The sequence below is a fragment of the Charadrius vociferus genome, unplaced genomic scaffold (assembly GCF_000708025.1).
Source record: "Charadrius vociferus isolate BGI_N301 unplaced genomic scaffold, ASM70802v2 scaffold212, whole genome shotgun sequence".
Classification (NCBI taxonomy): domain Eukaryota; kingdom Metazoa; phylum Chordata; class Aves; order Charadriiformes; family Charadriidae; genus Charadrius; species Charadrius vociferus.
In genome coordinates this window covers 1,943,510-1,968,833 of record NW_009647223.1, presented here as the reverse complement: position 1 = coordinate 1,968,833, position 25,324 = coordinate 1,943,510, and the positions used below count along the sequence as shown (strand labels likewise).

The 25,324-nt window shown below is 38.8% G+C and overlaps 1 protein-coding gene across 1 annotated transcript in view; it reads right to left on the bottom strand.

Moving 5' to 3' along the window:
- ATP10B (ATPase, class V, type 10B) overlaps positions 1–8,908 on the bottom strand; it is a 56,065-nt gene extending 47,157 nt beyond the window's left edge. The window contains exons 1-2 of the mRNA XM_009879801.1: positions 8,634–8,908; positions 7,302–7,496 (exon numbers count right to left, since the gene is read on the bottom strand). Of these exons, the coding sequence (XP_009878103.1) occupies positions 7,302–7,496; positions 8,634–8,908 (470 nt within the window). The remainder of the gene's footprint in view (positions 1–7,301; positions 7,497–8,633) is intronic.
- Between the last annotated feature and the right edge of the window lie 16,416 nt (positions 8,909–25,324).

Genomic DNA, 25,324 nt, shown 5'->3' with positions numbered 1-25,324 from the left:
GGTTCAGCATGTCACATATTTCTTCACCACACAATCAGCACGCTCACCATTAGATGAATTCACTTTTCAATTTTTTCTTCACAATTTTGGTACCGCTGGTTTCAAGCAGTTGCATGGTGACGTAACAAACCTGAGCGTACTGTTGGTTTAGGCCATTTTCTCAGCTCACTGGAATTCTGACGAATGCCTCAGCTTGCACAAACAGAAGGCACCGTTTGTGCCTTCAGTAAGACCCACTGTTAATTTAGGTATCCGTAGTTAAACTGGTTACAAAAATTCCATAGTACCTGAAGTACACACAAAAGTTACATCGATGGCAGAGCAGATGATACCCACTGCCAGTGACAGTCCCACACAGGGAACAATATAGTCATGTTTAACATTAAGCAAGGGAGAGGCATTGGATCTTTCCTGACGGACAGTGAGTTGCAATAATATCACAGCACATAGTAATCCTGCAGTCATTGCAACATTCATATTGTTACTTTTATATGAAATAAGTCATGTTTCAGTTGGTCAAAGTGCATGCTTTGTGGCTGTCATAGGAACGCACCTTCAGACATGCAAGAGCTGGAGATCTTCAGCCTCCAGCTGATGAAATTTGTGCACTGTTCAGAGAAGGCACCACTGAGGTGTAGAAACCTTGATATTGCTATGTCCAAGAAAATTGATTGCCTGAGGGAATGTGGTGGGACTTCAAGCGGGGCACAGGCTTTAAACTCTCTTTTTTTTCTGTATAAAATGAACCCACTAAAGCCTCCAGCAGGCTCCTAGTCTTTAAAGTTATGCTTTTTTAGAAAACAAAAATAATAAAGCAGAAAGAAAAGGCTTTTTAACAAGTGAAAACTCAATGTTGCTGAACAAGACTTTAAATGAAAGCACTGGCAACAAAATTTTCGCTTACTGTGCCCTTGGCAGGATGGTATTTTCCTCACATCCTGCTTTCTACTCTACAAACCTTCAGGTTCACCCTGGGTTGAATGAACTGCCTACGATGTTTCCTGGGTCCAGAGAAAAGTTGTCTATTTTTTTTTTTCTCCTTTGAGATACGACAGTAGGTCAATTCCTGTTTTCAAGCATGTTCCCTACCCTTCTCTGCTATCTCCCGGATGCCACAGACCTCTGTTGGTCATTGAGTCCCCAGCCAATCCCAGCTGCTCTCCCAGACATGGGGAGCATCCAGGGAGGTGCCATCTCTCCTCTCTTCAGAAGGTCCAGCTGATCAGAGCATATGAAGGAGGCTGTAACAGAAAGGTAGCCTTCATATTCACTACTCAGCTTCCCTGATTTTAAGGAAACATGAAATATACCATATATATGGTAACCTGTAGGCAAGCAGGTCTCCATTGCTGTCACAGAGATAAATTACAAGACTGAATTACAAAACATCAATTGACTGAAAGATTTTAATTCTCTTTCAAACCAGTGAGCCCAGCTTACGCCAATTCCAGCTTTCCAGCTGTTGACAGTTCTGACTTGATGCAACACAGAGATGAGTTCTTTGTTTTTTCCTTATTTCCACATCACTGCTCTAGGACCAACCCAGAGTTAGAGCTGGTGCAGAAATCTTGAAAAGTTCTAAACCCTTACACTAAGCATACAAAGAGTCACAGCTAAGGCCAGCCTGAATTTTTTGTATCACAGACATCAGTGGACCTGCAGAGGAAGAAGAGATTGATGCTTGCAGGAACTACTTGAAAACCACAGGGCCTAAAAGCATCACAGAGGAACTTTCTACTGAAAGAGCAATCAGGCTATCTCATTTAGGATGCCTGGTGACTTACCCAGTGATCTGTCAGCTCCACAGGATGATTCAAAGCATATAAACTAGGCTTTTCTGAGCCTCAAACCAGGGCATGCTGTCTCAGGTATCCGCATTTAGGAGCTTAAAATTAAGCAATGTGAACAGCTTAAATAATGTTAATGTTTTTATGGCTGCTGCTGTCTGATGCACATGCATTCAGTCAAGCGTGTTGCTGTGCCATCTTGAACTGTGCACAGTCCTTGTATTTGTATCTGAGTGTCTATTGAAACACGGAGAAAAAATTAGGTTAAATCTTCCAGAGTGTGAAACTGATGTAAAAACTTGTCTAGATGCTATGGAGCATTTACAGACCGTTATAGCTTAATCCTAGGGGTATATCAGATCCAGGCCACACATTAATTACATATCAAGTAGTTCCTTGACCATTATAGAACTTCAAGATAATAGCTTTTAGCAGCTTGGGTTGACATTCACTTACAGGTTTGTATGCAACATTCAGTGCTGGCCCCTGTTGTTAGTAAGTTAATGACAAACTGGAGAGAGCTCAGAGAAAAGTAACCACAGCAGGTTTGGCGGTACTGGCTGACAAAAAAGATCAAAAGAGAGATCTATATACAGATCTTGACTAAAAGGTGTCTGGGTGTAGAAAAATGGACACGATAGAAATCACATGTGTTTGAAGATTATAATTAAATGTTATGGATGAAGAATAACTAATTAGGGTTGCATGAAACAAGGTGACTTGAGGAATTCAAACGCAACTAAAGAGGGATAATAAAGCACAGTATAATAGAAAATGCTTTGACAATCACATTTTGTAGCATGGAAGTCCCCCTGCTTGGAAAATTTAAAAGTAGGAAAAGTAAATTTTAAAGAATACCAGGAGAAAGGAGGCAACTTATCACAGGTCTTTACCATCTACAACTGGTTTTTTGTGCTTTTCCTTTGGTGTTGTGCGATTTCTTCTGACAGCACAACAGTTTGTATGCAATCATGATTCCGAAAGTTTTGGTTGAGAAATTAAAATCCCCACAAACATTAGATCTAAGTTATTGCATCTCCCCAAGATACTATAATGCCTATTAATTGTTTTCTATTTTAACAATTAAACATTCTTTAAATATGCTACTTGAAGTGTTTTTTCCTTCATTTGACTAGCAGAATAGATGTCCCTTTCCAGCCGATCGCCGTGAAAAGAAAATTAGAAGAAATGTGTTTACAGGGCAGCCTATTTAAATTCAATTTCCTTTGCTCTATGTTGAAAGAAGGCAAGTTACTGCATTTCTCGCAGGCTTCAAGAAAGTTTTGGAGACCATTCAGCATTTGGAAAATACTGTTCTACTTTCGTATTTCTTTTGGAAGAGGAACCAGAATTCTTGTTATTGAAATCTGAAATAAAGACAATATACTCTCCAAGATTAACTCTTAAAATCTAAGTAACCTTTCATCTTAGGATGGAAGATCAATTGGTCTATTCAAAAGTATTTTTTGATGCCACATGATTAACAAAAGTTGCAGTGTCTTAAAAAAGACTTTCACTTATGTCAAAGAATTACCTACAGCAGATGATTCATAAGGAAGAAAATTAGAAGACATCATGCTCTTCCATGACTTTGCAGCTAGCAAGAAGAACAAGAAATATCAGCTTCCCAAAGCACTATAAAAGCCTGATTAAAATTATTCATGACACAATAAGCTGTAGCTACTGATCTGATGGCAATTGTAATTACCCATGATTTTTCCAGACAGGATGAATACTACAGTCTGAAGCCCTCCTCATTTTCCTTTCCCTTACATCACCTTTTTGGGCCATAAAACTTTGGTGAAATACAAGATGCTATACAAGATTCATTTATAGATCAAAGTATTTTTTATGGGATGGGATAACCAATTTTAAGACAGGCCCATGTCGAGTTTCTGCATAAGAAAGTACACAGGGCTATAACTTGAATCTGGATCTGTATGTATGTTGCAATTCCGTGATGGACATTTTTCTCTGACACAAAACAAGTTTTATTGTATTTCCCACTTCTCGTGTTCCCATGGTAAAAGGCTTTCAGATATAAATTAACATAGTTGCTTTATGTAAAGAGGAAATAAATAAGATTCCTACGGAGATCCATTCATTAGTACCTACTGCGCCACCTGCTCTCTTTCACATGGGTTTTAACTAGTGTTAACAAATAATCCATTGCCTCATGGACTAATGCAACATTGAAAGATTAAAAAATCCAATCAGATTGCAATCTCAAAGGTAGGCAGAAGAGGCAATTTTGCCACCCTACCCAAAGAGCTGCAGTTATTGACAGTCTTCATGGCGGAAAAGAGAAGAAATCTTAAATGAACAGCATTTAGAAACTTGTAAAATGTCTGCTTTTTTGGACAAGTTGGTAAGGAAAGCAGTGCTATTTTGTTTCTGACAAGTCTTTATCTATACAGGGGGATAAGTTTAGCCCCCAAACAAGCAAATCCATTGTCTTCCTGTTTAACTTGCAGGATATAAAAATAAAAACATGACAAACACATGCAAGAGAAACAAACAGAAATGACAGCACTGTGTGATAAAAGCCAGAGTTCTGCAAGAACTTGCTTGTGAAATAGTACTTTATATAAAGCACTGTTGATTAATTTGAGAGATGACAAGCAACATTCACAGAGATGGAAAGTTTTGCCCTTTTGACTCCCAGATGCTGTATTTTAACAGGAGAAGTCATTTTCTACTTTGCCGAGAACAGTTTTGATACAATAAAACATAATTTTCAAACTTCTGAAAGTCCTAAAAGAAAGAGGTCATGAAACATTTTGAAGAAGTGAGCACAGACACATGTCGTTAATTCATTTAGAAATGACTGAACATAGGCATAGATTACTATCTCCCATTTTAAAACTGCAGTTTTATAGTTTTGCTTTACATACAAGCTAAGAAAAGAAATACAACTGAAAGCTAGTCTACAGCGTAGAGTATAAAATTAAATGTAATTGAAAGGAGTGCACTTTTAAGATGTTTCTTGGCATCTAAGAATGCAAATACGACCCATGTCAGATCTCGTTCTGTGCTACCTTATCTTGACAGAATTAAGCCCTCTTGAAAAATCCTTAGAAATCCAGGTGCTTGGTAGCTATTTAAACACCTGTTTTCAGTGCACTCCATGTTCAAGAGGCCAATGGCCACCTCAATACCATGAAACTCAAACTTACCTTCCCAGTCTGAAAATGAGGTTTAAACAAAAAAATAAATTTCTTTCCCAGTATCAGAACAAATGTCAGCTGTTATGACTTTTCACTGTTTTATTTAATCACTGTGAATTTCCAGCAGTTAATTCTTTTTTTTTAAACAAAAAACCTCACCATTGATAAAAGATCTCAAGCCAACATTTTTTGTAATAAAAGCTGTACAAAACTTACCTGCTGTAAATGTAGCATCCCATATGATTGATTTCTTTGTCTAGTTTATACCGCCGAAAGTCCTCCCAAGCATCTTTAATGGCTGTAATGGCCATTATAACACAAATTGGGATCACCGAAACTTCTGGTTGGAAAGCGTTCACCACTGGCACAAAATTCAGCAGTACAATGATCACAAAATAAATATTGGCAAAGCGGTGAAACTGCTCATAGATATTTTTAGGGAGAAAAGTCAAGATGGTATATTTTGTGGTCTTAATTTTATTTGAGTCATAGTATCTGTTTGGATTTTCCTTCCACTTCTTACTTCCAAAGGGCAAATTGGAGATGATCACTCGTTTATTTTCACTTTTCTTCTTTCTTCTCTTTACTTTTCCTCTCTTCTCCAGCTCTTCATTTTGGATTTCAGTGTCTGGGGCACCACAGCGGCAGCAGGTTTCCTTGAAAAAATGTTGTTTCCATATCATTCTAGAGAAGCAGTCTGGAACACTTTTCCTGGACATCTTGTTTTTCTCTCAAAAAGCAGCCTCAAGTTGAAAACCGACAAAGTTAGAAGAGTTCAATAATCCAGGGAAACTCCCAAGTGGTAGAGAGAAGAGTCAAGATGTCGGAAGCCCGGGGCTGCCTCTCCTTTGACTCCAGCCTACACCTGCCGAGCGACAGGTATCATCCTGACTCAGCTGCACCGGGTCCTAGAGCCTGCCGGGGAGGCTGCACCTCACGTACGGCAAAAGCATCCCGAATGTTTTGTTATTCCTGTCAGCATACGCCTGGAGGCCCCGTTCAGACCATTTCCCTGGCATCGACTATCTGCTCACATGAAGTGTCTGTTTTAACACAGAGCAGTGACAAAGCTAAGAACAGAGCCACAATTTTCACAGTTCACTCCATGAGTTTCGGAATCACTTTATAAGCCTGGGAGTTGCCAGGAAGTTCAAAGGTAATGGGCAGAGCTCTGTGTCCCAGAAGTCAACAGAAATCTCCTATAAGCCTCAGTACAGACACTATTTCTCTTTTTTACATCCTTTATCTACTATTTGTTTTCATGACCATGACATGGGTTATTAAACAAACCAACAACCCCTTTTCCCCCCAAACCAAGCAAACCCACGATTTGGTAGTTGTGAGAACAATACATAGACATAGGCAATTGAAGGGCAATTTACCTAGATTGCTCCTCAGGCTGATCCTTCTCCTCTGATAGACCTCCTGCTTCTGGACGCCCAAAGCGTCCCTCTCTCATCCAGTAACCCCTCATTTCTTCTTCCCCACTGGTCCTTGTGCCTCTGACACATAAGTAGGTAGCATAGATGAGGGCTAATTTCCAAGGGAGCTAATGAGATGTGTACAAAATATAGTCATTTCTTTTTCCTCTGGCTTGGGCTTAAGAAGAGGTGAAAAAAGGAAGAGATCCAAACATTTAAACTTCTTTGAAATGAAAGCTCCTGTCTATTGCATTATGTAGTGACGAGGTAAGTAGTCTCAAGTCAAGTTAGTACTTGGGCAAGAAACTCTGATGAAATCGAAATGTTGCAATAAGAATTGCACTTGAAAATATTTCTTCCTTCTGAGTCAGTACTGAGCAAACATTGCAGCTTACTGCGGATGTTGTACCATCTCCAAAGCGAAACTGTGCTATATTGATCACCTGTGTCTACTGGAAGTCCTATATTTATTTTTTTTTCAGTTCCTGGTTATGCTTCACCTTGAATGTAGTTGATTATTAATTTTTGTATTAATAGTTTTAGCATGAAATGTCTGAAAGACATTGCTCCAATGTGTTAAACAGCCCCAGTAATCCTTTCTAGACTTGGATACGTTTCATTTTTCCTCCAGATCCTTCTGCTATCTGGAAAGGATGTTGTGTGTGTTGGCAAGCTGGTTTGGAAACTTGGAATGAAAACTTGTTTATCAGCACACACTGCTGTGAGATGAAACAAAATTTCAGTGATATTAGGATCACTTAAGTGAGATAAATGATGTGTTTTTAAAGGCAGAACAAAACTCTTTTATAACACATTTCCAAATTTACTGTACTCCAAAGGGTCAGTGAGGGAATTACTGCAAAATTGGATGAGCAGTTTCCACCACATCAAACACAAGGAAAAAATAATTGGTTTAGTTTACTTACTTGTCGTATACCCTGGTTTTAGAGAAGTTTATCATCTTATCAAATCGGTATTTTCTATAGTTTTCAATAGCATCCTTAATCATAGTGGCAAGCAGCACCACAATCAGAGGTAGCATAGTAATCTCTCTGTGGAAGACTTCCACTTGTGGGAACCAGTTCAGAACGACCAGAAAGAAGAAATAAAGATTACCAAGCCTGAAAAGGTATAAAAGAAATTAAAACTAGTCAGAAATTAGAATGTGTCATTTTCTTAATGAACATCCCCCATATTGTGTCAAAGGAATATTAATCATTTCACACCTCTACCTTCCTCTTCCTTTCCCTGAATGAATGAATCAGTTACTTAACGGAGATGCTAAGTTTTTTCTTTAGAAGAGCCTGCGAGATACATTTTCGTACTGTTATAGCTACCTCCATTTTTCCACATATTACAAACACTTTTTATCTCTAGAAGTTAAAACTTCTTTAATGATCTCCCACTGCCCCAGTCTTGAAAATAAGCATGAAATCAAACAAAAGCCAAAAAAAACCCTTAAAAAACCAAAGCAATGTAACAGAATGGGTGTAAAAACCCACATGTTCAGAATTATGGGAATGTCCCCATCAGGAATCCATGCAGGATTCTACACATGGAAGGTCAAATTATGAATGTGTAAATCTAGTATACAGAATGAAAATTTCGAAGCTAGAGACAGATATACAACTTTCATTTCTCTTTATCATAATGATACTTCCCTGGGCATCTTATTGACATGATTCATTATGCTGAGGGGAGGGGGTGGTGGTGGTGTACATAATTTCAAACCATCACTTGGAAAGAAACCTGACCTAGCACTTGCCATCTTTGATATAAAACACTGTATGTATACGATTTATGTATATGTATAAGTATACAATTTATAAGTTGGTAGACAAAGTCACTTGCATGCCACTAAAAATGTACTAAAATTAATCTGAGCCTCTGAAATCTACATAATTTTACAGGTGTCTCAACACATCCAATGAATATCTTTTCATGTTCTTAAAAATTAGAGGTTTATTCAAAACAGAACCAGAGGGATTTTTAAATAAAACCTTGACATTTTTACACAGAAAACAGTTCCAGTATTCAAACAAGAAAGCTGGCCACAGCACCGGTTTAAGTACACCTAGCATTTACTTGCTATAAACCTACATTTCAGTTGAATGGAGTGACATTTGGTTACAAATAATCGTCACCCAAATTTTAGTAATGTGGCAACTACAAAAATAGCCCTTCTCCATCACCCTCAAATATCACTGTTTCAGAGAAAGTTCTTAAATCTCATCTATCACTGAATGACTTTTTTTTACCTGTGAAATTGCTCAAATAGATATTGGGGCAAAAAAGTGAACCATGTGTATTTTGTGGTCTGTATCCTGTTTCCAGAATAAAATGTAGAAGCTTGTTTCCAGTCTTCCCATTGTCTCCCATTGTTGGGAAACACAATCCTCCGTTTGTTTAAGTTGAGTTTTGGTTTGTCTCTGGCAGAAAACAGCAGTGGTGTTGATTCTGACAGAGTATGGGGGGCACTTTCAGCTCCTAGTCGCTGCCAGCGGTACAAAGCAGAGTCCACAGACAAAGCCATTCACAGCAGGGATGTCAGGCTGAAAGACAAATGCATGACAAGGTCTGAAAACCAATTCCATGCTGGTAGAAAATTCACTTCATGTCTTGCTAGCAGAGGCTTAAAGCAGCAAACAATACCCCTGTTCAGCGCATTACATGTTCAGTCTTCGAGCTCAGCACTTTCTGCAGAGAATGCACGGAATAAAAGATAGAATAAAATCTTCAATGTGGAAAAAACTATTTCTATCTCTGGGGAAAACAGAAAATCCAAAATCTATTTTCTGTGTGTTATAACAGCAAACTAACATAGATAAAGCCAATTTACAGAGGTGAACAATGGGTTTTCCATCACAAATTCTGTATGATTTTCCTCAGTTATAAACTGCCACCAAATCTATTCAGGCATTTTTCTTCAAACGCCTGACTTCCGTACAATAGTTTTTCTGTTCACACTTATTTACAAAGGGATCGGTTCAGGTGTTGAATCTTAATAGCTCAGATAATAAAGAACTGCAGCATCAGCTTAATCTCATTTACACTTGTGTAACAGTTTTCCAGAGTCTCCATAGAAATCTGATTTGAATGAAAAATGCCAGCGCTCACTAAAACAATGGATGTTTTATTGGCTGGAGAGATAAAGGAATTAAATCTCCCAATACTAATCCTATTATCATTGAACACTTGTCTTCTGACTTGTTCGCACATCCACAACTGCAATTGCCATCCAGCGTGCAGGACGCTCAGGCTCGGGCAGCGCAGGTGTATATGCCGTTATGCTCAGTCTAAACACAGTAAAATCTCAATCCAACAGCAGGAGTTTGAGGCCTGGAGGCTGCCTTACAATGACGAGGCACTAAATGTGAAAAAGCAACCAACTAAAAAAGGCACTGGCCTTGTGCAACTTCAAGGTTCCACTAAACAAAATATGTGAACTGAACCCACCTCACTTAAACTGTGAGAAATACAGAGAAAAAAAATCATTTAAACTTGGACAACGGTCATTTAGATTAATTCACTGATTAATTGGTTTAAACTTTATTTAATAGCACCTGTATTTGAAGCGGATTGAGAATATCTGTATGTATCTGTACAAGTCTAAATAAACATGTTTCAAATACACTGAACCTTTGAAATTATTTATACCTTTATTACCAGTGAGTCCTTTGCTTTGCAGCTTCTTTTTCCAAAAAAGCCTACCTTTAACTGTATGCAATATGTGACTTCCTTTGGAAAAAAACTTAATAATATTTAAAAACACATACATGTTTGAGTCTTGGAATGGGAAAAAATCTATGGTGCTGAATTTCACTAACACGTTTGAAGTGCATTGTTTCATCAGCAAACAACAAGTATTGTTCATGCAACGTTACTACTAGCTGCTCAAAAAACTTTAATTCAGAGCTGAGGTTGCTCAGCAGTACCTGGGGATCCTCTACAATGTTGAGAATGGCTAATTTATGCCTATCAGAAACTTGGAACTACTAGCTTGGCTGATACAAACTTAATTCCCAATATCTAATGAATCTGGACTTAATGTCACGTTACCCTGATAGGGGATGTTGAAACTATGAATTGCCGGGAAGATGCAAGGGAAGGTAAATATCACAACAAGCAAGTGAAAGGAGTTTTTAAGAGAACTTGCCGTTACTTGTGCTGTGCTTCACCGACTGGAATTCCAGCATTTATCCCTTGATTTTAGACGCCTTCCCTGTGTTTGCAATAACTTTATTCACCCGTTGAAAGATGAGCCACTGCAAGGTAAAGCAACTGCCATTGTGATAATGAGTTCATGTGTACTTAAAAAAATGATCTCCAGAGCTTGCTGAGCGTCAATAAAAGCGGCATGCCTGCTGGATCCCAGGTCACAGATGAACTGTAGGCAACATGTAGTAAGTCAGAGATGGTCTGCATGGGAGAGGGACAGTGATTTGATGAAGGTGTGCTGAGTCTAAACCTAAGTATCAGACTCTCCTTCACTCTGCTTTTGTGCTGTGTTCCTGGATGGTCCTTGAGCACCCATGGGAGTGTTGTGCTGATAGGCAGGAGAGGAAAATTAAGGCTTCATTTAGGACTAGTGAGAACCTTGAGACAAGACACCAACCAGCAGCTGTCTCAGCATGATGTAGTGGCGTTTAGTTTATTCTGTTTTACTGTGTGTGAAGAGCTAGGGAAAAAAAGACACCTAGACACAATCAGAAGTATGGAGTACCGGCTTGGAGAACTGAAGGAAAGCCTTCTATATCTTCCAAGCTATAACAGCCAACGTTTGACTTGGATCTTGGATCTCAGGAAACTTTGCTGCCTCCATAAGATACCAGATTAAACTACTAACCTGAGAAAGGATTGGAAACACAGCAGATGTGACAAAAGACTTCCTTGTGTCTGGATTTTAGCGTACTTGGTGCTTGTTTACTGAGGAAAATCAATCATTTGAAGGTGTTACATTAACACAACTTAAAGCTCTGAATGGCTTCACGCAGAAGCGAATAAACTCGTAGTTTAACCCGTAGACAGGACCTCCTGTAATCCATGTTAACTACTCTGTCAATGCCCAAATGAATGAGTACTTTGACTGAAATCAAAATGATATTCAACCAAACTATCTTAGAGCCAGCACTTCTTTACAGTATAACTTTAAATCTGTGGTGCTGAAAGATTTTACAATGAAAAGGCAGAAAATCAACTGTTGGTAGTTACTAAAAAAGGCACAGAGGTTGCTCAGTGAAAATGCTATAGAGAAATGATGCAGCTCATGTTTGCTAGTTAAAGGCTTGACACTTTTGCCACTTTGTTCTGGGCAGTAAGCTCTCCAGTTTATTTCAGCTACATCATAAATTAAGATCTGAACAGTGGATGGAAGAGTGGTGGTCTTTAGTGGCTCAGATACACACTGTACTACATATGTCTTTAACCACATTATGTACACATATATAAAAGTTGTCATATAACGGAGCTACATATATGAATTCCACACATCTACCAGAGTACCAAATTCTATCTGTATCAGAGATACATCAAGGTAGGTTGAAATTCTTAGAAATTACAAATGAAAAAAAGCAACAGTATCAGGCATATTACTAAAAATAAGAGCATACAAGATTAATTAAAGCAGCTTTACACATAGAGTAGCATGTCTTCCACAGCTTCCCCAGGAAATTTTTTCTACAATCAGAATCCCAAATCAGAATTAGGCATCTTCTTGACATTCAAGACCCCACCCCATCTTTAACTATTTACTTAGTGTACAAATCAATGAAAGAATATCGTAGTTTTATTTAGTTTGGAAATCAACCCTCTCATCATGGCTTTCTTTGAAAGGCAATGGTCATAAACGGCACCATATCCATGAAGAAAGAGGCCGGTTGGTGCCACCATGCAATGAAACGTGTTGCAGGAGATGTAGAGACTTCATAACATAAACCATGCAAAACTAAGCAACTGTTATATGGGTGGTAAATTATGCAGCTGGATGCATAATCAAAGCAGCAAGCTAATGGCTTTCTTGACATATGAATTTCAGTGCTGGCAATGAAAAGATAGCAGAAGCAAACATAATACTTATTATTTTGGATCAGTAAGAATAAAAAGGAGCCCAAACTTGCCATCAATGTTAAGAGGAAAGAAGAAAGAACTCAAAGATGTTTCCTTCTGTAAAATGACAATTTTCTATAATTCAGCCAACTGCTTACAAGAATCTTCCAACTTACTAGCACTTTGATGTGTTATGCCAGTTACTTTCTGTATGGTAGGAATTCCATAAAATCCATGTTGCATTCCTCTGGCAATATATCTAATGCGTCTGTCCCAACTCTTTCTAAAAGAGCTTCATAAAATCCCTTTTCTGCAGTTACAGAATTTTTACATGTGCACACCCATTTGATTTATGTTTTTACAGATATATCATTAAAAGAACCCATGAAGTGCGGATTTTTTCAACATACATTTACTGAAGCTACTGGTTTTCTTCCATCTAGCTAGTGAAGCTTCAGTACAGCAATACATATCCTGAAAGGGAAAGATCAAGGTAATGCAGACATTTCCAACACCATTATATTCGGGATTTGCCATCTTTTCCACTTCAGCATAGAGATTACACGTGTTAACTCCAGTGTTGGCACATTAGAGCTATTGCTGTTTTGCCTAAGGTCCCCTTTGTCAGCACTTCAGAAATGTTTGCCTTTAAAAGGAATTAGCAAGTTCCAGTGTCACCTTTATTTCTGACCGGCATTTTGAGACTTTCCACAGGATAAATTCAGAAATGCCAGTGAAGCACCAGCCATGGCAGCAGAAAGCTGCATTATGCTCAGCTACCCTGCAACTGTCAAGGCGCAACATGATGAGAATTAAAAGGAAAACTCGTGGCTGTGCTTCAGCTCAGCACTTGTCAGACTTGGAAACTAGGGGACAAGAAGAACCCCTCTATGTCCTTAAAACCACAAAACCTAACAAGTGGGAGGGAGCTTGGAGAAATTCTTTAGCTAAGCCATACAGAGGAATGTCCATGACAATTTCCCTCCTTTGCTATATAATCATGGCAGCATAAGCTTTTGGTCTCTCATTGTCCAGTCTTCTGTGTAGTTGCAGTCAATTAATGCTATTACCTTTGTTCCTGTGGAGTCCTACTCAACAGCTTAAAAAGCCTCGGTTTCAAGAAACTATTTTCCTGCTTTCTTTTTGTTTCATTATTGATGGATGTACTGTGGGCAGCTCTCAATAGGGCAGACACGTTTTTCTCATCTGTAACTCCCACACGATCTTCCAGGGAGAAAACATTGAGCAATCTTGCCTAGGACAAGTCATCTCCCTGCTTGTGTAGATGTCCCTCAAGGTTCCCACAACCACAGACATATATTCATTATACAACACTATAAGGAATCGTTACCTATCTTATTCTTTCTTTTAGGAAAGGCATTCCTTCCCACAGTCCAAACTTTTGTCACTCAGCTGACCTTCCAGTGGAGCTACTATGGTCTCAAGAGACAGGTAAAAAGCTAAAACATGTCCGGGTATCTCAATTCCTGAACTTCTGCATTTGGAAAAAACAAGACAAGCAACATAATAAGTGAATAAACTATTATCTATTTATAGCAAAGATAACATCCATACAGAAATGTGTCAGCTAGACACCCAGTTACGCTAAGGTGTGAGATGAGAAATGTGTAAGCTGGTGTTAGCACAGGAGGTTAGACGCAGTAGTCACATTATTTCACAAGCCTGCACCAAAATTTCTGAAATGTGAAGCAGTAACCAAAGCATGAAAACCTTTGCACTTCTCTCATAAAATTATGGAAGAATGTATATCCAAGAAAGTTTTCAAGATTTCTGATGTTTGATGAAAGAGTGAAGTGAATAATATGCTGTAAATTAAAAGGGTATCAACTCACACTGTCATCAGGAAGCTCTTGAAAAATCAGAATGTCTGTGCAACAAAAGGAGGAGTGACATCACACTCTCTCTGTAGAGTCTGGGATGCAATTTGATAACTTGTATCATCAGGCAATTCAGAGGTACAATGTCACTAAACAATTTTTTCTTTGCCATTTGCATGTGGATTAAAATATCCAGCTTCTATTAACTAAAAAGCATCACGGTATTCTTGGGAAAGATACACAGGGGACATGAATACATTTGGAAACTGGAAAGAAACAGGATAATTATTTATTCCTTTTGTAGGGAGAAGAGCTGAAATGCATATTGGGTCGGCAGAGGCAGAAGGAATGATGCAGAGTCCTTTCCAAGTGTGGATTTCAACATGTTGGGATAGTTCAGTGTTATCAGAGATGAACTACTGTATGCTTATCTGTCTCAAGCCCTGTCAGGCAGGCCTATGCTTATTTCTTTATTATTTTATATATGTCATACTATTTTATACATGTCATACTACAGTGGGAATATGTGGGCATTCTTATACAAGAGGTGAACTTTCTTGTTAAACATGAAACAAACCAGAGGGAAGACAGCACTATAAAACCCAGCATGCAGTTGGTATAATTTAGCATTTTTATCCCCAGACGTTTTGAGCTTCTCTTCTATTTGAGAGTACTGCAATTGTAAGCTAGCAAAAGCATTTGGGAAATACTTCCCTTTAGTGGAAAAGGGATGCTAAAACAGCCCAATGATGGTGTTTTTCTCTTGCATCCTTGTGTTGACAATGGGAAGAGCCCCTCTTGATTTTTCGTAGATAGCCTATATGATTAGCATCCTCCCTGTGCTGCTTAATCTCATCCAACACCAAAGGAAACTTTTCCTTTATATGACCGAAACAGATTGCACTAGAGTCATGACAATGCTATTAACAAGGATTAGTTATGACACATAATTTACAAGTATTCTTTTTAAACGCTATATCTTTTTAGAAGATTCTTGTATTCAAAAAAGGTATTGTTGACTGCAAGAGAAAGCTCATCAGAAAGTCAGCAATAAGAAAGCAACTTTTTCTCTTTCGAGCTTGCCTCATTCCTGCAAAATGACAGGCTCAGCTGCAGATCTCTGTATCCCAGACTTCAGAAGCTAGAGAGAGGAATCCTGCCTCTCCTGCATATGCACAAAAAATTTTACACAATCATGCCTCATGTGCTGTTTATGAAAGGAGATGATATATCCACATTAAAAGAAAAATAATCCTGCTCATAGGCATATGTAAAAGTAACTTCAGAAGTTAACGATACAAAGCAGCAACTTTCAGAGCTATCAAAGCAAGACAAGGTCTATAACTCATTTTCAATAGTTGGTTGGGTATTTCTGAAAATCTGACCTCAGGGCAAAATTTCAGACAGGGTGGAGCTTATTTTTGAAAATCAGTACTGTGAGAAAATGCGGCAGTAGCACTTAAATGCAGGTATGTGCATTATCAAGAACTACAACTGAGATAACGTCCTTCCCAGTTTTCACTGGATATTTTCTTTTCTACATTGCCTCTAAGGCAAGAAGGCATTAAATAACACAAGTTCCCTCTTATACTTAATTCCATTATTCCAAAACTTTCATTGTATTTCCTAATTGAAAGAAGCAACAATTTTTCTTCTTGATGCCCTGTATGGACAATGCGGCATCCCTTCAAAAAGCTATTTTGGAGAAGGTTATGCTGGAGAGATAAACGTTAACAAGTGAGCTGAGTATTATAGAAATTTCAGCCACAAACCTCTTTATCTGCTTTGCAGTTATCTGCAAGGAAACTCTTTCATTTTTTGGAGGTACTGTATAGAAATTCCTCCTCGGTCACATCAGTTCAGAGAAAATATTTTGTGGTTAAGACTAATGGAAAAGGGGAAAGAGATTGGGAAGAAGGAGGAAGGCAATTACATTGATTAGTAGGATACAGACCACAGTCTAAAATTATGCTCTGACATTTGATATTAGAGAAAAAATACTTACAGTATGAAAGAAAGTTGCTAGAAATGAAAAAAGAGCTCCAAAGAACAGCTTCATTCAAAAAAAGCTGGTCAATGCAGACTGTTGTCATTCAGCTGACAAGAGAAACGTGGTAGGGATTAAGAATTATATAATCTTTTTGAGTGCAAGTTTGTGTTGGATAAACAGAAAAGAGCTTTTCATAAATCTAATGTGTCATTAGAGCACATGGCTTCACTATTCTATTATTATATTAGATTGACACGTTTTTCATGTCTCAAATAGATTCTCTCTCCTTGAGGAATAAATCCAAAAATCTTGCAGTAATACATTAATGATAAGACTCTTTCTTGAGGACAGACTAGATTCGGTGCCTGATGCAGAAATTCCCTGTAGCTTGAGCGTTGCAGAGGCATGTTCAGGCAGCATAACCCTTCTGCAGGGCTGTAGCTGTGTTATTAAGACCGGTTTCAAAATAGATGTGCTCTCAGCGTATGCTGACATACAGGTCATACAGACAAGGATGATTATCAGATATTATTCAAGAAGGAAGTTGCCAACTTGCAAACGGTAGTGCTGGATGCTGTGTTTGGATTCATTCTGTGATCAAGGAGTTTGCTCTGGTCTCCCACATTACACGCTCATTCAAATGAAGAGCTAGACTAAAATTTTCTGGCTAGCTGCAATGAGTATCATTGCTGCCAGCACGCCCAAATACTACAGTCATCTATTCTTAGTACATTTGGGCCCACTGCACTTTTCACGAGTGTAGGCAGAGGTAGCTTCGGCATCTTTGCCACCTTCCAACACAGTAATTACATTTACTCCACTCACACCTTCAGCTGAGGAAACATTGGGAAGAAATACTTGCACAGAGCTTTTACAAACTCCAAAAATGGCAAGGTGTTACTTGGAGGCATCAGATTGAAAGGGTAGCCAGGTCTGTGGTTTTCGTGACTTTGAGTGAGATGTTCTTCAGGTTTCTCTTACATTAGTGCCCAGACATGGGCAGTGAATGCCACTATATATCCTAAAAATGTTTTACGTGCATATATCTTTTCAAACAAGTAAACACAGTTCCAGACACAAGACTGCATGCTTCAGGCCAGGGCAGAAGTGAGAATGGCCACTGTAAGAAACAGTTAGAACTAAACATCTTGGCACATATGTAGTTTTGAGGACGTTCGTGAAGGTACTGTCCTAAATACAGATGTTTTATGAAATCAGGCCTTTATTCCTCTTATCCAGGAAAATATAAAAACCATAACATAGGAACTCTTATGCACACATACCTTTCACTTTAAATAGTATTAAAAAATTTTCTGTGCCACATGAACATGTATTGGCCTAAACAAAACTGTATACAATACAAACAAAGGTATGTGCCTATACCACTGGCCTTTGGAAACAGCTTCCATGTAAATTCTGACATACAGGCAAACATGAAATTATTTCTTTGTTCATAGTAGAAAGGGTAATTCATGAAGTTCATAAAGAACAAGTAAAATTAAAAATGTTCCAGACATACCTCCTTCCTAAGCTCTAGTAAACACCTCCATTCTTTCCATAACCTGGTTATCAGAAAAGAAAGCCCAGATAAGGAAATGAAAATATGCGTATGCTACACTGCCTCTCACTCATTTGTTTAACATTTCATAGATCTCCAATTCACCTCCACTTCTCGGTAGACAGCAAGTTCTGCATCTGAGGACTCTGCCTTCTTTATCTATATAAACACTTAAGACACCAGTAATCAGAGAAAGCAGCAGCAACCTGTATCACCTGGGATCTACAATTCTGACATCTCTCCATGGTGGGGAAAAGTCCATCTTTAAGGATTTAAAAAGTATTGAAGAATTTTAGGCCCAGTTATTCAACCTCTTGTTTGGCCCAAAACAGCCAGTCTAAAATCAGTAGGGGAGTAACGGACTGCAGTAAGCCCTCCAAAGCACAAAATGAGCCTGACTACAGAAACTCTGCTTGAGCAAAGTAACTTCCAATGGCACGCACAGCCCAGATGGCAATCAGCATAGCCATTTCCTAAGCCATCTCCACCCAGACCCTGCAGAAAAAGAAAGCAGAGACAGACAGGTATGCCAGGTCAGGGAGGCAAGTCAAGGTTAGGGTAAGGCAGAGAGAGGCAAATTGTATATCCACTGTACAGGAGGCTCATTTAATCAGAAAAGAATTTCTTGGTAAACTGCAAATATACACATCCAGCCCAGTATCCTAGTCTGGGGGGTGCGCCTTTTGCACAGCTGGCTCTTGTTTTTCTGAATATATCGCATGAGGAGCATTCCCACGGCTGCAGGTTGGGGACATTTTCCCTTGTGCTCTCATCTGGCTATTCAGAAATCTTTTGAGTTTGCTATTGCAAAAGAGACTAATATCTGTTTCAATCCGATGTATGCCTCTATCTCTATCTCTTTGAGTGGTCCTGCACACTACTTAATTAGAAGACCATGTATTTCAAACTCCGGCAATGGCAGAATTTAGTTGCATTTTAGCCCAGAAATGAGGACACCAAAATTAGAGCAATTGTCTGAATAATAATTTTTTTTTGTTTGTTCCACTTAATATTCAGAATCAAAGTGAAGTGGCCTTTAAAAGACAATCTAATATTTATAGCGTGTATGATTATAAAGCACTTATGATCAAAATTATGTTGCAGATGTTCATGTGGGAACTCAGCAATGCTGAAAAAGTCCAAAAGGAAGCAGAAAAATTGAAAATAAATTGGAAACTGACCAGAAGATCCTTTATATGTAAAAACCTTTTATGCAACTACGTTTTTGTCAGAATGTGCTGACTCTAATTTCAGTTCTCCAAATCTGAATATTAAACTAAAGTGCCTCAAAGAGGACAGTTACTTATTCATATGAAATGGAAAGAAAAAACAGAGAGGCTAAAACAACTGCCAATTCAGTAGGGCACAGCTCCATGTCAATCAAAGATCAAGGGAAAGCTTAATGAGGATCTAATCACACAGAATTGTTGAAGGAATGTCCAGTAACACCTGGGCTGGTGTGTACACAGGTTAAAGTTGTTCTGGTTTGGCCAGACCAATGCTTTTCAGGCCTTTTTGAAAGAATGACGTGAAAATGCAGAAAGGTACTCCTGGCAGCAGTGCACCACCTGAGGGGAACTGAGAGGACCATGTCAGCTAGCAGAGGATGGAGGTAGGTTAAGATGCAGAAAACCGGTCTCCCCTTCCTGCTCAGCCACAGATTTCCTTGGCCTCAAAGACGACCACAGATTTCCATATAAGAATCTGAGCACAAAAGCATAACAGCAACAAACTTCTGAAATGCTTCTTGGAAGCATTAATTCTTTTTTAAAAACAGTAGTAAGATTCCCTTCAATCCTGTCTCTTTTTTCCTCCTGTACTCTTTCATCCTCCCCCAGACTAAGGTAACGGGGATGCACATTTTTGCATTTAATTAAACTAGATAGATAAAATAGGATAATGCAACAGAAACCATTTTTGTAAGAGCACAAAAAAGCATAGTACCAAAGTTCACTTATTGACAAGCTATTTCTACCCAACCTCATGTTAATAAAATATAAAAGACTGGAATTTACAATACGCCAAGTCAAGGCTAGTTTTCCTAAAAACGTATCTAATCACCTCATTCTACCTATATCTTATTTTCTCTGCAATCCTTCTCTTTCCTCCTCCTGTCAGGACACAGCCATACAACATTAACCTTAGGAAATGCCCCCTCGTCCCAGAGAAAATGAGGCACTTGACAGGCAGCCAGCTTGGGCAGCAGTGCTGGGGGAAGTTGGGAGAGGACAGGGGCAGGGGTAAATGCTGCTGCACTCACACTGCAAATTATTACAGGTGCCTAAAACTAGTTAAACTATTCTGGCTGTTTCTAAAGCAAGAAATCAAGGAGTAGTGGCCTACAGGCAATGTTCAACAGAGAGAAAGGGAGATTGCATTTGTACTGTGAGGTGACTCAAGCCAGACCTTTTGCAAGGGAACCGATTATTAAGAAATCTTGGGAAACTTCACATCTTACTCCTGCAGAAAAATACATACCGAAAGCAAGAGAAATGAACCCAGTCACTTCAGTAACTGTGTTTCAACAGAATATCAGAGGTACTGCAGTGAGGCGCCACAAGCAAAGACTCAAAAGTACGTTAAAAAAGTGAGCTCTAGAAAAATTTCAGAAAAATGCATTTTACTCCATTTACTCAGACTGCATGTAGAGAAAATAGTGATTATATTTAAATATCAGCACCATTAAGCAGAACTGGGACAGACCTGATGAAACACTTCTTTGTTATTCAGCAGTGTAGTTCTCTTATAAAATTAGGCAAGGTAACGGCTTGCCAAGAAAAATGGGCTGATGGGAAGCATAAAGCTGTAATGTTCCATGCCATGACTATTTTGGGCCTAAGAGAGCCAGTTATCCTAACTGAGCATCTCCTCAGGCTGGGGTACAGATACTTCCTTGCCAGAATCTCTCAGGAGCACAGACACAGAGTTCAAACTTCCTCTCCCAATCTATGTTCAAGCTCTAGGTTTCTAGCAAGGTTTAACACAAAGTCTGTTATGAGGGAATGAACAGTAAGCTTTGGCAAATTGTTATTTCTGGTCTGCAACCTCATATGAAATCTTACGGCAAAAAGCAAACGTATGCATCTGACATCCTGAAGATTCCCTGGGCTTGCTTTTTTGTTGCTTTGTATCTTGTGCAGTCGTTTACATGAATGCAAAATCATCATGATAATGAGCAATCAGTTGACTGATTCCAAAAAATGAGAGGCGGAACGGGATACAAGTGATACCAGAACAGCAAGTGAAACCAAAAGGAATTTAAGAAATCTAATTCTAAGCCTGAGCTTCACTTGCCACTGGTTGCAACATCTGAGACCATATTATCATAACCTGTGTTGTTAATTACTACCTTATGAATGGAAATGAGGACATTTTAATTCTACTGGAGATTGCTTAAGCCTGAAACATACCTTTAAAGCAGAATGATAAGTATCAGCCTGTGAAAACATTCTGAAGAAATGCCTTAAAAGGCAAAAAAATATTTTTCTGCTATTGTTGCTTTAACTTCTAAAATATCCAAAAAACTGTTTCAGAACCTAAATTCTAACACATGAAAAGCTGTTTTGTTCATCCATCCTGAGGGCTATTTGTCTGGTTGTGGTACACGAGAACTTTATACTAACATAAACACTGGCACAAAATCAGGTTGATGAAACTAGGTAATTAAAAAGCAGAACATGAAGTATACAGTCACTCTGATGATTTGTAGCCAGGGCTTGTTCCAACAAAAACAGCAAATATTTTTTTCCTTGCCTTTAAGTATGACGGTGGCTGTTTTCCGATGCAAATTGAAAGACCGATTATTCAAAGTACTCCATTCATTTCATTATAACCCAAAGCAGATGACATTCAAATTCAAACACAGCAAAAAGTGTTAGTAAGCATAAATGCTCTTTGAGTCTAATGTATAAATGACTCCATTTCTACGCTGACTTTTTATATACAATGGTTTCCACTGAAATTGCATTAGGTCACGAATCTGGTTTTGAGTCAAAGGACAAAAAGCTCTTATCAGCCTCTTCTTGCTCATACTGTTGGCACAACAGAGACTTGCAGCCAACTCCTCCTAACAAAATCTGAAGTGTTACAATTGGTCCCAGAGAGCGTGTGAAAGAGCTTCTCTGCCGCTGCACCCACAGACTGTGTTTTTGTCAGAGCAGTCTACTTGTGCATTACTACAGTGATTTCAGGCTGACTTTTTTGCTTTTAAAAGCACCTGATTCGGTTTATATCTTCACACTGAAGTTGATTACAACCTGCTGTTACACATGGTACTCAACGCAGTCATCTCTCTTTATCAACGGAGCTAGGTGTAGCTATAACCCTGAAGTGGATGGTGGAAAACGTAATTGTTTAACAGCTTTGTTTTGTACAGGAAATACTATGAGCCTATGAAGTAGTCAGTCTAACTTCCTGGAATTTTGCTCATTTATTAGTTATCTTATGTAAGCCCATAACCATGACCTGCTGAAAAGAATGGAATTTCTTTCCCTCTAAACTCAGAGAGAGACAGATTCAAACCCTTAAACTGTGTTCCTTCTTCTTTGCCATTTCTTAGATATTTTCCCTAACTTGAGTGTCCACCTTGACTCTGCTGTGCCTTCTCATTACGTCAGCATATAGTGAAGTTATAAACATCACAGGGTGCTGGGAGTTACATTCCCAGAAATAAATGTGTGACATTCATAGGCTGCTTGTAATAACTAACTGACACCATCTCTTGAGCGAGTGAAGGTTATAACATAACTACTGCAATCTGTAGTTATCTGAAACCAGTCTAAACCGGAAGCTATCGCACAGCAATTTTACTGTTTTCCTTAGCAGTTACCAGACAAACTCTTTTGGCAAAATCATCTATTTCTGTAGCGAGTATACCACCTTTTCATTCACCAGTGCGCTGCAGCACCTCAAGACATGGTTTGTTATGGTATCATGCGAATTCCGTAAAAGGAGTAAGTTCCCTGTGGACAAAACCGTAGGTCATGTTGCCATTACATAATACTAGTTTTCCCTGAAAAAGGTGTTCCAATAATCTGTAATATCTGAGCACCTTCTTCAGGGAACACTAGTATGAAAGACAACAGATACACCCTAGGACCCTTGTTCACAGGAGCTAATGGCACTGTCTTTACCAAGGAGCTGTATTTCCACCGGTAAGAGAAAAATGAGTTGTTTTTAAAACCTAAGTGTCAAGGTTCCTAGTTATGTAGCTGTCTAGAGCATGAGATGGCATAGCCTGATTTCCTGGGCAATACCTTTATTAAGTTATTCCTCTACTGAAGGTAAGTCTGGGCTTGATGTAATTCTTGATTTGATAACACCAAGAAATAAAGCAGAGGTCTCTCCTAAACCATATTTTCCTTAATTTAATAAAAATAAAGGTATATAGTATGTAGTATATATTGACACATTCAGAGTGATTTCCTACGGTAATCTGAAAGGAACAAAAACAATTTCAAGGCTATTGTATAGCAAGTTCCACCTTTTGCTGACAACAAATGATAGGCATTGCCAGCTGGTGGTGATGGTTCTTGGGATTAGCGGTACAACGTAAGGCAGTTCTCCTCAAGAGATATGCCACACGCTATGCCGTATATAGATGGTTATGCAAAGAATAGCAGCACAGATGCTAGGATTACAAAAGGAAATGTGTTTTAGTGATTTTTTGGTGGAGAGGCAAGACAAGGGGTTTGCACAACCCTAGCTAATCACCAAGGACCCACCCTTGTCACACCTGGGAGAGGGTTTTGCAGACACGGCTCCTGAGTTGCCCAGACCCTGGCCATAGCTAAGTACATCTTGGTTCTATCCATGCTCCCTTGACTAGATTTCCTTCTGACAGAAACCACAATGTGCAGTCAAGTCTGCTTTGCCCTCAAACCTTTCAGCTGGGAAGTGCTTTTGGCTCTCTCTGTTCAAACAAAGCCCCTGAGACCCCGTTACCGGATTAGAGCTCAAAGTCCACAATTGCACTGATAACTAGTGACAGCTCCAATAAACAGGCAGAATGTTCAAATATTAAATGATGCCGTATCCAAGGGATTCTGGCTCTGATTGACATAAGAACAGGATAAGAAATAGTTTACCATTTATTTTAAAGCCTTCTGTCTGTTTTGCAATCATTAACTAGGTAGCCAATGTAAAGATTTGATGATGTAAATGAACCACCCATTTTGCAAATAGGAAAATGGCTTAGTGTCACAGCAAGGACAAAAATTCAGGAACAAGTATCTCAGCCGTACACTCCATCCCAAGAGGATTCCACCATACAGACAGAGATACAAAGCAATTGCCTGTACAAATGTAGAAGCGTGTGGAGTATATTGGGTTAACCCACATCAGGTGGTTAACGACTGAGTTAAGCTGTGTTTTTAACAGGCACAATACTTTAAAGGCAAATAGCAGATAGAGAATGTGGATTGAGGGCTCTATTTTCTTTTTTGTTTTCTATGTTTGCATGTTTTAGCTTTGCAGGCCACTCACATTTTTAAAGAAAGATTAACATGTTATTTCGCCCCAATTGCGCATGTAACAGCATTTAAGTAGGTTGATGCCATTTATTAGAAACAAACAAATATTCTAGTGCAATAGATATTTCCATTTGTCTTGTTGCCTCTAGGGAAAAATCCTACAGATTTTAATAGAAAAAAAAAGACACTTCTCTACTGACTTAAGTTTTGAATGTAAATTAATTAAAATCTTTCCTTTTTTTTAATGGACCTAGAAGGGGCCCTTCCTGAACTACAGAAACAATGCATTTCCTCTCTGAGCTATATGATGTCAAGAAACAAATAAAAAATGGTAAGAATCTTTTCTTTCATACAATGCACAAGAGTGAAAGTAGAATTACATACATCTTTCTTAAGTTTACTAGTTGCTCACAGCCCAGATTTTTTTTTTTTCTTCTGATCATGCAGCACTGCAGAGGTTAAGAGAAGACCAGGCACAAAGGCAGTAGATGACTGGCACTGCACATTGAAGATGAGCAGAACTGCTTAAGAAAAAGCTCACAGATACTTCTACTGAAAATATCTCCACTCAGCCTGTATCAGGCAGCCAGTGAGGTATAAACAGGGCGAAGACAACTCTTTAAGTAGAATGTATTTATTTTACAACCTGCCCACCCTGCCTGCCTGCTTCCTCTATTAGAGCACTTTGCTGTACACATGAAGAGCTCTCCTGGAGGCAGTTACATTTATGAACTGTTTGCTCTCTGCTCGCCTTGCAGCCAGCAGCGCCACAACCATTATTCACTCCGAGGAAAAGGGAACCAGGTGAAGAAAAACGACTCTCCCTGAATACCCTCATAAATTCACATGGAGAAATAACCACGCACCACTACCCAAAACCTTTAGTTTTATTAATGGCAGGAAGGCAGTATTTCTATACAATAAATCTTCTTAGCTTCACCTACTGGTCAAAATGGAAGACGCACCATTTTGGCTGATTCTACTAGCCTTGTTATTACAGGTCCTGCAAAATATTAAATCATGTAATCTGGTTCACAGTAGTGCCTGC